Source organism: Ornithorhynchus anatinus, chromosome 2 (assembly GCF_004115215.2).
Source record: "Ornithorhynchus anatinus isolate Pmale09 chromosome 2, mOrnAna1.pri.v4, whole genome shotgun sequence".
Taxonomy (NCBI): Eukaryota; Metazoa; Chordata; class Mammalia; order Monotremata; family Ornithorhynchidae; genus Ornithorhynchus; species Ornithorhynchus anatinus.
This window is the reverse complement of record NC_041729.1, coordinates 18,733,121-18,745,949: the sequence shown is the minus strand read 5'-3', so window position 1 is coordinate 18,745,949 and position 12,829 is coordinate 18,733,121. Positions and strand designations below refer to the sequence as shown.

Below are 12,829 nucleotides of genomic sequence, written 5' to 3'. Positions count from 1 at the left end.
GGATTAGACTCAGAGTCAGCTGTGAAAGGGAATGTAGGAGAGGTGAGAGGAAAGACTCCCTTCAGCACTCTGAACATAAAGGCAATGAAGAGCACTGAGAGGCAATTTCTAGCCCTCCAATCAAGGAGGCCATATTGTTTTGGTTGAGAAGGGGCCTGCAGTAGTTAATTTGAAGACTTTGAAAACTGTATTTTGTTCTTTTTTCCCTCCTAATTTAGTTTTGCCTTAGTGAAGGACAAGCTCTATCAGCACAAGGAGCCCCTCATCAGCTCTGTGCACACCAAAGTGAAAGGTCTGGCAGAGGTAAAAGGACATACACTGCCGAGAATCTTTGACACTGCAGATTACACCTTTTCCTTGCCGGTGAGTGTCTGCATTCCATTACTGATCTTTCTTGAAACAGTATTAATCATTCTCCCTGTCCACTTGGAAGCTCTGAGCTACAGTGGGATCATGGAACTGTATTTTTCAGATGGTCTCTGACCCTTAGGGTGAATCAGTGAGGTTGGAATAGCCCTCTACTCAGAGAAAGTGCTAGACAAAAATGTACTCATAACAAAATGAATAAAAATACAGTAAACCTTCATTTAATTGAAACTGCTTTATTCAAAATAATTTTAAATTTGAAGTGACTGCTAATAATAATGATAATTGTGGTATTTGTTGAGCACTTACTGTGTGCTAGACAAAAATGTACTCATAACAAAATGAATAAAAATACAGTAAACCTTCATTCAATTGAAACTGCTTTATTCAAAATAATTTTAAATTTGAAGTGACTGCTAATAATAATGATAATTGTGGTATTTGTTGAGCACTTACTATGTGCCAGGCCCTGTACTAAGTACTGGGGTGGATACAAGCAAATCGGGTTGGACACAGTCCCTGTCTCATGTGGGCTCCCAGGCTCGATCCCCATTTTACAGATGAGGTAACTGAGACACAGAGAAGTGTAGTGACTTGCTCAAGATCACACAGCATACACATGGCTGAGCCAGGATCGGAACCCATGACCTCATGACTCCCAGGCCCATGCTCTATCCACTACGCCATGCTGCTTCTCGAACTGACTAGTCGATCACTACTGAGTTAATCTGAAATGCAGGGGGAGAGAGAAGTCTCAATCATTGGTATTTTGGATTTACAGAAACAAAGTTTTACTGCAAACCAAGAGGAAAAGTAGCTCCAGTGACCAGATGAAAAGTGTTAGGGTTAGGTTTCCCGTTAGCCACATCCCTATTCCTCAGTAAACTGCAGAATATCTCGTTTGGTCTTATTCTCCCTTTCCAGCCCGAAGCTTTAGAAAAATTGACCATTTCTCAGACTCCTGAATATTCATAAATGGCTTCAGGTTTTCCTGTCCCCCCAGTGCCAACCCAGAAAGCTGTGTTGTTACCATTAGATAGCTCTCCTCAGGTATACAGTGCTCTGCACACAGTAAGTGCTGAATAAATACGATTGAACATACCAGAATTTTGTAAAGTTCCTTATATCCTCCTATGCTTATTCTCCCCAGGGAAACTCCTTCTTTGTGTTGACTAACTTCATAGAAACATACCAGCGTCAGGGTCAATGTCCTGAGGTAAGAAAAACTTTTCAGTTAGTTGCTATTTTTGTTTATACAGCAGTTCCTATATTAGCACATGGGACACAATCTGGGCAGGGTAGACTCTGCAGTTGCTTGGAATAATTGATGGGCAAGGGGTGGGTGAATAAACTCAGACTTTGCATAGGGAGATAGGCAGTTTTCCAGAGCCCATGTCTGAAAGGAGAGAGGACCTGGGAAGCTAGAATCATTCTGGCACTGGGCATGTGCCAGTAAAGCTATGTGAAAATTGTCCATATTCAAAGCATCGGATTCGGAAGTCTCAAGTTGGTCTTGGTAGTAGACATCCTCTTCTATATTGGGTAAGTTTAATGCATACCTCTGTCTTTATTTGGAACCTGTAGAAGTATAGACTGCTTCTCTCCAGGCATTCAGAGAGAAGAGAAATGAAAGATGAAACGAGAGACCGGATCACAGTACAGTGAGTAACTGGTGTTAGAGCAGCAAAGTTTGCAGGCTGGGCTGTAGTACGAAATCAGGGAGGTAAGATAAAGAGTGGGCGAGCTGATTGAGTGCTCTAAAGCCTACGATAAGGAGTTTTTGTTTGATGCAGAGGTAGACGGGCAATGACTGGAAGTTCTTGAGGAATGGGAAGAAGAGGACTTCATGTTTTTTGAGAAAAATGACCCAGGTAGCAGAGTCAAGTATGGACTATTGTGGGGAGAGATAGGAGGCAGAGAGGTCAGCAAAGAGGGTGATTAGTAGTCAAGGAGGAAGATAAATGCTTGGATCCATGTAGTAGCAGTTTAGATGGAGAGGGAAAGGTGGATTTTAGCAATGTTGGAGCTTAGCAATAATGAATCTTGAGAAGCAGCATGGCCTAGTGGATGGAGCACAAGCCTGGGATTCAGAAGGACCTGGGTTCCAATTCTGGCTCCCAAACCTGTCTGCAGAGTGGCTTTGGGAAAGTCACTTAACTTCTCTGTGCCTCGGTTACCTCACTTGTAAAATAGGGATTAAGATGTTGAGCCCTATGTGAGACAGAGACTGTGTCCAACCCAATTAATTTGTACCTACCCCAGTGCTCAGTTCAGTGCCTGGCACACAGTAGTGCTTCTTAGTAGATAGAGCACGGGCCTGGGAGTCAGAAGGACCTGGGTTCTAATCCTGACTCCACCGAATGTCTGCTGTGTGACCTTGGGCAAGTCACTTCACTTCTCTGGGCCTCAGTTACCTATCTGCAAAATGGGGATTAAGAGTGTCCAACCTGGTTAATTTGTATCTATCACAGCACTTAGAAAAATGCTTGGCATATAGTAAGCGCTTAACAAGTACCATAATTACTATTATTATTATTATTAAATACCATAAAAAATGCTGTGAAGGTAGAACTGACAGGATTTGGTAGAGATTGAACTTTGAGTCAAATGAGAGATATGAGTCGAGGATAATGCTGAGTTTACAGACTTGTGAAATAGAAAGGAGAGTGTCTGCAATGATAGGCAATACATGGGGAAGACAGGGTTTGGTAGGAAGATGAGTTCTACTTTGGATATGTTTAGTTTGAGGTGTTGTTGGAATGTCCAAGTAGAGATATCTTAAAGTCTGGAGAGAATGTGAGATTGGAGAAAAGGAGAACGGTCAGGGCTGGAGAGGTAGATTTGGGAATCATCAGCATAGAAATGGTAATTGAAGACATGAGAGCAAATGAGTTCTCCAAGGGAGTGGGTACTGATGAAGACTAGAAGGGGGCCCAGAACTAAGTCTTGATAAAACTCAATCAGTCAATGGTATATACTGAGTGTTTACTGTGTGCAGATAATTGTACTAAACACTTGGGAGAGTATAATACAAAAGAACTGATAGACATGTTCCCTGCCCTGAGGAGCTTGCAGTCTAGAGGACTCACAAATTGTAAAATATACGGTTAGAAAAGAAAAATGGCCATAATAACAACCAAAAGAATAAATTGGAGGCATAGGTATACCAATATCCACACGAGTGTTGGGGGGTGCGGTGCTAATGGGACTGACAGGACCAAGGAAGTAGGGATTGGCCAGTGAATGCCTTCTGGAAGAAGGATTTTCTTAAGAGAAAGTTGAAACACCATCAGCTTTTAAGATGTATGCCCCTAACAACAAACGGACACTAGTTGACCTGAAAATTAGGCCCTGGAACACCCTGGCTGGGAAGTCCCAAAGACAGACCGCTGGCCCACACAGAAAGAGCAGTGATCCTGAAGTTTCCTCTAATGTTCCTAGTTCCTGGCTCTTGGTGTCTGGGGTGGCTATTCTAGTCTCCACCAACAGTCTTTCTCTGTGGTTTTGTTGCCTCCTCTGAGGGCAGCAAGGTAATGTTGCAAAAAGCAGAAGAATTTAAAGAACCTCGAAGGAAAGTAGGGGAGAACAAAGTTCTTTGCCTGCATTCACCCTTTCTCTGAGTCCCATATCTACCCTAAGGAAGAAAAAAAGGAAAACTTTGCTTAACACACTGTTCTTCATCCAGATCCTTAGCTTTGATTAAACCTTAGTATCTCAGGCCAGCACACAGGGCTGAACACACATTCACTTCCTGCCAATCCTTTTGATGGTGATGCTGAGTCTTCGATCCACTCTGCCCTATTCTCCAAGTCAAAATAATATAGACCAAGCCAGCCACTCCCTGCTCTAAGGGATAGTGGATACAGCACGGGCCTAGGAGTCAGAAGGTCATGGGTTCTAATCCTGGCTCAGCCACTTGTCTGTTGTATGACTTTGGGCAAGTCACTTCACTTCTCTGTTCCTCAGTTACTTCATCTGAAAAATGGGGATTGAGACTGTGAGCCCCACATGGGACAGGATCTGTATCCAACTTGATTTGCTTATATCCACCCTGGCACTTAATACAGTGCCTAGCACATAGTAAGTGCTTAACAAATACCATCACTATTATTATCTGGTTTTAAGTATTAAAGGGATGAGTGTATGACATTGCACCCTATCCTATTCTTTTTTTTTTTATCAGTATCCCAGTCCCAGGACTCTATGTTCGACAGATCGTTCATGTAAAGCTGGGCGGATGGACCCACAGAGCAAAGGTATGTGTCAGTACCTATCCCAGGGATAAACAAAAGATCAAAAGCCACTTTCCCTACATCTTCTTTCCTTTCCAATGTTTAATTTACAACTGAGGTTTGTCTGTGCTCCGCCCTGGCACTCTCAAGTTGGCAGTTCATAACCCCAGCAGAGTTATTGTCATGGGTAATAATGGCAGTGAGATTGCACACATTCAAAGTCATTATAATCTGACATGTAAAATTACATAATTGCTCAAGCCCCAGCTCTGATTGGTTTACAAATTAAGCATTGCTCCTTTCAGCTCCTACAGGGCTTACCTGGACCTAAGCAGGAGACAAAAGAATGAAAAATTGATAAGTGGAGGATGCTTCAGAGCAGATTGTGGAAGATGCTAAAGGCTGGGGCTGTGACCTGAATTTTCTTTTGGGTCCTGTCCAAAGAAACGTTTGGTCCACTGCAGCACCCCATGCCCCACTGAGAACTATGGGAACAGAAGTATTAATGATAATAATAATAATAGTACTTATTAAACACTACGTGCCAAGCACTGGAGTAGATACAAGTTAATCAGGTTGGACACAGTCCCTGTCCCACAAGGGGCTCACATTTTTAATCCCCATTTTACAGATGAGGTAACTGAGGTCAAAACAAGTGAAGTGCCTTGCCCAAGGTTATGCAGCAGACATGTGGCATATCTGGGATTAGAACCCATGACCTTCTGACTTCCAGGCCCGTGCTCTATCCACACGACCACACTGTTTCTCCTGAGAAGGTACAGATCCACTCTGTTAGTTTCTGTCCTCAGGCTTCCAGACGTAACTGACACCCAAGGACGTTTGGGGTTAGTGTCTGGGACCGTAGAGGAACTCAGAAAAAGAATGGTGAGAATGCCAGTCCACACTCAGGATATACATTCATTGTCCTAATCTCCTGCATAGGTTTCTCTGGTATTCTTAAATTTGTGGGCCATGTCCATGTCTTCCTCAGGGAAAAACTGGGCCTCAATTCACTGATTTTTAAAATATATCTGCTTCCTTCATAACAGGAATTCAGACAGGAAAGTGTGTGAAATATGATGAAACCCGCAAGACATGTGAGGTGGCTTCCTGGTGTCCCGTAGAAGCACTAAGAGACGCCCCCCAGTAAGATACAGTCAGTGATTGAATTCATCTGGGAAAATAGTAGATGGCATTTTTCTAAAGGGAAGTAGGAATTGAGTGGCAGGTCCACCTTGCTCTCTCTGGTGTATCTGGTGTATACAAAAAGGCTATTTTTTGTAGAGGTGAGAGACAGAGGGAGATGAGAGATGCAGTAAGAAACAAGGAGAGATAAACCCTACCCATACAATAAGAAATACACCCTCACAGATTGATATACTTATCCATAGAGGTATCCTGGGCACTGAGCAGACTGGCTGGCATTGAGCCCAAAGGTATTTCTTAGCAGAGGCTCAAAAAACTGGCCAGTCGGTGGCGGGAATAGTGACAGTTGCAGTTTCACTTACCTTTCCTGCTGTCTCTGCTTCTCCAGTCCTCTCCACCTCGAAAACATCTCGGTGGGTAAATATTCTAGGCTCTGTGAGTGTGTATCCTAGTATGTTTCATCTCTCTCATTCGATGTACACAATCTATTACCAAACCTTGTCAGTTCTACCTTAATGGCCTATCTACAATCTATCCTTTCCTCTTCACCCAAACTGTTACCATGCGATCCAGGCACTTAGCATATCCCTCCTTGACTGCTGCAACAGACTCCTCGCTGACCTTCCTGCCCCGTCTCTTCACTCTAGCTCTTACTTCACTCTGCTGCCCAGATCATTTTCCTGAAAAAAGTTCAGCCCAAGTCTCCCCATTCCTCCAAAACCTGCAGTGGTTGCCCCCTCACCTTCGTATCTTCAGACACTTCTTACCAAAAACTTTAAGGCACTGGATTAATTCTCCTCCTCCTACCTTTATCTCCAACCCAGCTTAAACTCATTGCTCCTCCAATGCCAGCCTCAGCCTCGTCTATCTCATCTCATCTATCTCACTGTTGACCCCTTGCCCACCTCCTTCCTCTGGCTTGGAACTACCTTCCCCTTTACATCTGATGGACCACCATTCTCCCCACCTTCAGAGCCTTATTACACATACATCTCCTCTTTGTTTGTTTATTCTACGGTATTTGTTAAGTGCTTACTATTTGTCAAACATTGTTACAAGCACTGGGATAGATACAAGTCAGTTGGGTTGGACACAATCCTGTGCATGGGGCCCATAGTCTAAGTAGGAGGGAGAACAGGAAAACTGAGGCAGAGAGAAGTTAAGTGACTTGCTCAAGGTCACACAGCAAGCAATTGGCAGAGCTGGGATTAGAACTCAGGTCTTCTGACTCCAAGGCCCGGGCTCTTTCCACTAGGCCATGCTGTTTGAATGACTACTATGTGTACAGCACTGTACTGGCACTTGGGACTGAAAGACACAGTCCCTGATCTCAGGGGGTTTACAATCTAATGGAGGAGACAGGGAGTCATAAATTATTTATAAAGAGATAGAGCAGGAAGAAGAACAATGATAAAATAGGTAATGGTGCAAATATGTGAGGGGAAAATAGTTGAATAAACAATGGCATGAACAACCAAATTCACATAAGTAATAAGGAAGGGTGCATTCTCCTAAGTGTTCAGGGCAGTAGGTGTTCCATATTTACTACTGATTGATTGGGGTGGCTGCTTGGTTAAGATACCTTGGATTGCTAGAAGGAGGCTGGTTAGAGAAGGTGGGATTTTAGAAGGATCTTGAAGATGGGAAGGACTATGGGCTGGCAGATATGAAGGAACAGGGAGGTCTAGGCAAGTGGACCAATTGAACTATTAAATTATAATATACTAATATAATTTTACAATTATATTGTATTCTCCCAAGCGCTTAGTACAGTGCTCTACCTTAGTACAGTGCTCTGTACAAAATAAGTGCTCACTAAACTAGATTGAGTGGAACAATGTGAGCTAGGGGCTGGAGATGGGAAAATAGGGAGTGCAGTACAGTTAAAAGGAGGACTTGGGAGAAGTGGTGAGTAGCGGGTGAAGAGAGCTGACTGTGGAACTGTGTTTTAATGGTAAAGGTACTGGGCTATGCTCGATGAGGCTCATGTTATATTTTCTTTACTTAGACCTGCCCTTCTGAAGAGTGCCGAAAACTTCACAGTGCTCATAAAGAACAATATCGATTTTCCAGCCCATAACTACACCACGTAAGTGCATCAGACTGAACTAACTTTTTTAAAAAAATGATTTTTTTTACTGCTGAATCTTTTACTTTCATTTTTACAGAAGAAACATTTTACCAGATTTAAACACATCCTGTATGTTTCACAAGACACAGAATCCACAATGTCCCATTTTCCGACTAGGAGATATTTTACAAGAAACAGGGGAAGAATTTTCAGAAGTAGCAATCAAGGTCAGTGGTGCCATTTTACTGTGAAGAACAATCTCATGAACAGCCTCGCTGAACCAGAGAAATGCCAAACTGAGCCAGACCAATGGTCCATTCATACCTGTATTGAGTATCTGATAGTGGCTACAAAGAAGGCTTAGAGAAGTCTTGTCATGGTTAACCCTTCTTGACATCACTACTCGTTTTGAACTTTGGTAATGAAAGGAAATAAGAAGTGGGAGTGTAAGACCCAGCCAGGTTATTCTCAGCTTCTTTTAACAGCAATTTTCTTTCCTCTTCATACTGAGCTCCAGGCAATGCTTCTGGGTTCAAGAACCAGAGTTTGTAGGCTGTGGTGAGTTATTCAGAAATAAGGTTATGTGCATGAAGTTGGAATTTTCTCTTTGGTTCAACCTGGCCTGATTTGCATGTCTGAAATCCTCTAGTACAGCTGGCCAGTTGTCTTTCTGAAATAAAATGTTGGCCTTTGATGGATTCCCTACATGTACTGACGATCTGCTGCCGAGGCTCCATTTACTCCACTTTCCCAAGTCCCGTTAAAGGCCTGAGGACCCATTCTACCTCCTCTGCCTTTCCATAAGAAACCAGCATGTTTCTCCTAAACACCTTAAATGTCTGCCAGGCAGAAACATTTCTGAGAAGTAGTACTCCACAGCAAGAGGGAAGACTTAATGTTGGTTTGGTTTACAGGGTGGAATTATGGGCATTGAGATCTCTTGGGACTGCAACCTGGATCGATGGTTCCATCACTGCCGCCCGAAATACAGCTTCCGCCGCCTGGATGATAAGACTACCAATGAATCTTTGTATCCAGGCTTCAACTTCAGGTGAAGTATTAAAGTCAGGGACAGCAAGATAGTTTGATCTCTTTGGCTGCAGCTGTTCTGGGACTGGGCGTGTGGGGACTCTGGGAAGCAGCAGTGAGTTAGTTCTGCTTAAGATGAGTACAACTCTCAAGCGGGAGACATGTTGCTTTCCTAGGAAGTTGTTAAGGGGGGCCATTTGGTAATGAAAGGAAATAAGAAGTGGGAGTGTAAGACCCAGCCAGGTTATTAACACAGTCACACTGTTGGTTTCCCCCTCCCCAATTAAGCCCTCTTTTTGCTGACTCCCTTTCCCTTTTGCACTATTTATGCACTTGGATCTCCATTCATTCATTCATTCAGTCATTCATTCAGTCATATTCATTGAGTGCTTACTGTGTGCAGAGGGCTGTACTAAGTACTTGGGAGAATACAACAATAAACAGACATATTTCCTGCCCACAATGAGCTTACAGTTTACCCTTTAAGAACTTGATAGCACTTAGAAGGCAGCACGTCTCACTTGCCTTTGACACTGTCGACTGCCCCCTTTTCCTGGAAACACTATCCATCCTCGGCTTCACTGACACTGTTCTCTCCTGGTTCTCCTTCTCTCTCTCTGGCCACTCATCTTCAGTCTCGTTAGTGGGCTTCTCCTCTACCTCCCACTCCCTCACTGTGGGAGTCCCTCAAGGTTCCCTTCTGTGTCCCCTCTATTGTCCATCTACACCCACACCCTTGGAGAACTCATTCGCTCACATGGCTTCAACTACTACCTCTATGCGGATGATACCCAAAGCTATAGCTCCAGCCCTGATCTCTCTCCCTCTCTCAGTCTCACATTTCCTCCTGCCTTCACAACATATCCCGTCACCTCAAACTTAACATGCCTAAAGCAGAACTTATCTTCCCACCTGAACCTTGGGAGAGAACAATATAATAATAAACAGACACATCCCTGCCTCCAGTGAGCTAAAAGTCTGGGGAGTGGGGAGGCAGAAATTAATATAAATAAATAAATTACAGATATGTACATAAATGCTTTGGGACTTGGAGGGTGGACAAATAAGGGAGCAAGTCAGCGTGACACAGAAGGGAGTGGGAGAAGAGGAAAGGAGGGATTAGTCATGGAAGGCCTCTTAGGGGTGATGTGTCTTCAGTAAGGCTTTGAAAGTCGGGGGGAGAGTAATTGTCTATTGGATATGAGGAGGGAGGGTGTTCCAAGCCAGAAGCAGGACTTAAGCTGGAGGTCAGTGGTGAGATAGGTGAGATTGAGGTGCAGTGAGAGGGTTAGCATTAGGGGAGCCAAGGGTGCATGCTGGGATGTAGTAGGAGAGTAACGAGGTGAGGTAGGAGGGGGCAAGATGATTGAGTGCTTTACAGCCAATGGTGAGAAGTTTCATTTTATACAGGCAACCAGTGGAGGTTTTTAAAGAGAGGGGAAACATGGCCTGATTGTTTTCGCAGAAAAATGATCTGGGCAGTAGAGTGAAGTATGGACTGAAGTGGGGAGAAGCAGGAAGTTGGGAAGTCAGCAAGGAGGCTGATGCAGTAATAAAGGTGGGATAGGAAAAGTGATTGGATTAACGTAGTAGCAGTTTGGATGGAGAAGAAAAGGCAGATTTTGGTGATGTTGTGAAGGTCAAACCAACAGGATTTAATGATGGATTGAATAAGTGGGTTGAATGAGAGAGAGGAGTCAAAGATAACGCTAAGGTTATGGGCTTGTGAGACAGGAAGGATGGTGGTGCCACCTACAGTGATGGGAAACTCAGGGGAAGGATAAGGTTTGGGTGGGAAGATAAGAAGTTCTGTTTTAGACATGTTAAATTTGAGGCGATGGTGGGACATCCAAGTCAGTACCTCAGTCAACTGTATTTATTGAGTGCTCACTGTATGCTGAGCACTCTATTAAGTGCTGAGGAGTAAATTACAGATCTAATCAATTTCAGATAAATTACAGATGATGGGAGGACAACCGAGCAGAGATGTTTTGAAGGCAGGAGGAAATGCAAGACTGCAGAAGGAGAGAGATCAGAGCTGGAGATGTAGATTTGGGTATCGTCTGCATAGTGGTGGTAGTTGAAGCCATGGGAAATGAGTTCTCCAAGAGAATGGGTGTAGATGGAGAATGGATAAGGACCTAGAACTGAACCTTAAGGGACACCCACAGCTAGGGGGTGGGTGGCAAAGGAGGAGCCCATGAAAGAGTCTGAGAATTAGTGGCCAGAGAGATAGGAGGAGAACCAGAAGAGAACAGGGTCAGTGAAGCCAAGGTTGGATAATGTTTCCAGGAGAAAGGGATGGACCACAGCACCAAAGACAGCTGAGAGGTCGAGGAGGATTAGGATGGAGTAGAGGCCATTGGATTTGGCAAGGAGGAGATCACTGGTGACCTTTGAGAGGGCGGCTTCTGTGGTGTGAAGGGGACAGAAGCCAGTTGGAGGGGGTCAAGGAGAGAATTGGAGGAGAGAACTTGAGACAGTGGGTGTAGACAACTCACTCAAGGAGTTTGGAGACAAAAGGTAGGAGGGAGATAGGGTGATAACTGGAGGGAACCATGGGATCAAGGGAGGGGTTCTTTAGGATAGGGAGACATGGACATGTTTGAAAGCAGTGGGGAAGGCTTGGAGAGTGAACAGTTGAAGATGGCAGTTTGGGAGGGAAGAAGGGATGTGCAAAGGAATGGGGTCAGATGAGAAGGTGGAGGTATCCTATAAAGGTACTTCTGGGAAAGATGGGAGAAGAAGGGGAGGGGCTGGGGAGGCTTTAGGGAGATCACACCTGATAGCGTCAATTATCTCAATAAAGTGACATTAGGTCATTAGGGACAAGGAATGAGGGAGGCGGGGCGACAGGGGGTTTGAGGAAGGAAAAAGTGATATTCCCAGAGTTTGCAGAAGGCAGAATGATGATTTTTGACACTTTCCAATGACTTCTTAGAAGCAAGTGTGTAATAAATATTTGGCCCCAGCTGAATGCTCATTTCACAGTCAAATGACTTTTTTCCTGATAAGTACAGCTAGCACTCCCTAGTGATTGGCACATAGGTACTGATTTTTCATTTTGAAGGTAGGGAGAAAAAATGGATGGGGCCTGTGGGGGAGAGAACAAGAGCACTGGGGTTTGGAAATGGCAAGCAGACTTCAAAGAAATAATGGACCAAAAAGACCGATCTGGGGATTTTTCATTCCCACTAAGAAACCCGAGGAGACCTGTGATAAGCAAGACTGGATTCTAATGCCCGTTGCAGCAGAAGCAGAAACAGTGACATTGCCCCAGAGCTGGGAACATATGGGGGCCAGGACCTCTATCTCTCCTGCGGTTTGGCACTTAAGGACAAAAAACAGAAAAGACCTTTAAATAATGGTCTGAAGGCCAAATCTATTATTCTAAGAGGGACAATAGGAACGTGGGAGTTATACTTTGTTTAAAATATCATTGTTCAAATGTCACTCCCCTCTCCCACCCCCCCACAAATCCTGTAGGGGTTCTGTTGACTTTTTCTGCCAGATAATTGTTCATTTTAACACCAGACTAGAAAGCAGCCACTCATTTCACTTCCCCAGAGTGTCTTTTCTTTGTTGAACTCTGGGTAATAGAGGTGGCAAGGAGGGAAAAATCAGACATGCCCACGCAGCCACTGGAGCTTTGCCTTCCCACTATCAAGCTCTGCCCTCTGCTTCCTTAGAACTTATGTTCTTGGGCTGCCAACTACTGCTAAGCTAGAAAATGGACCAGCAGGAAAGCAACCACTGTGAGCAGCTCCAATTGGTTCCCCTCAACGTAATGTTGCCAGTCCCATTGGAGGGATCTTGTAAATGTGGATATGTCTTCTTTTATAGATATGCCAAGTACTACAAGGAAGGAGGCATAGACACACGAACTCTGATCAAAGCCTACGGGATCCGTTTTGACATTCTAGTTTTCGGCACGGTAAGAATCTTGCTGCTTTTCACTTCTCAGGGGAATTAAGTTTCTGGTCCT

General features: G+C 44.1%; 1 protein-coding gene across 3 annotated transcripts in view; it reads left to right on the top strand.

Annotated features, from left to right (window-relative positions):
• Positions 1-12,829, top strand: part of P2RX7 (purinergic receptor P2X 7) — a 28,111-nt gene that overhangs the window by 9,476 nt on the left and 5,806 nt on the right. For 2 of the 3 annotated variants that reach the window (XM_029058815.2, XM_029058813.2), the window contains exons 2-9: positions 219-363; positions 1,517-1,582; positions 4,550-4,622; positions 5,648-5,744; positions 7,753-7,833; positions 7,913-8,042; positions 8,730-8,866; positions 12,688-12,778. In XM_029058815.2, coding sequence (XP_028914648.1) covers positions 219-363; positions 1,517-1,582; positions 4,550-4,622; positions 5,648-5,744; positions 7,753-7,833; positions 7,913-8,042; positions 8,730-8,866; positions 12,688-12,778 — 820 coding nt within the window. The remainder of the gene's footprint in view (positions 1-218; positions 364-1,516; positions 1,583-4,549; positions 4,623-5,647; positions 5,745-7,752; positions 7,834-7,912; positions 8,043-8,729; positions 8,867-12,687; positions 12,779-12,829) is intronic. The other variant, XM_029058814.2, reaches the window with a different exon arrangement.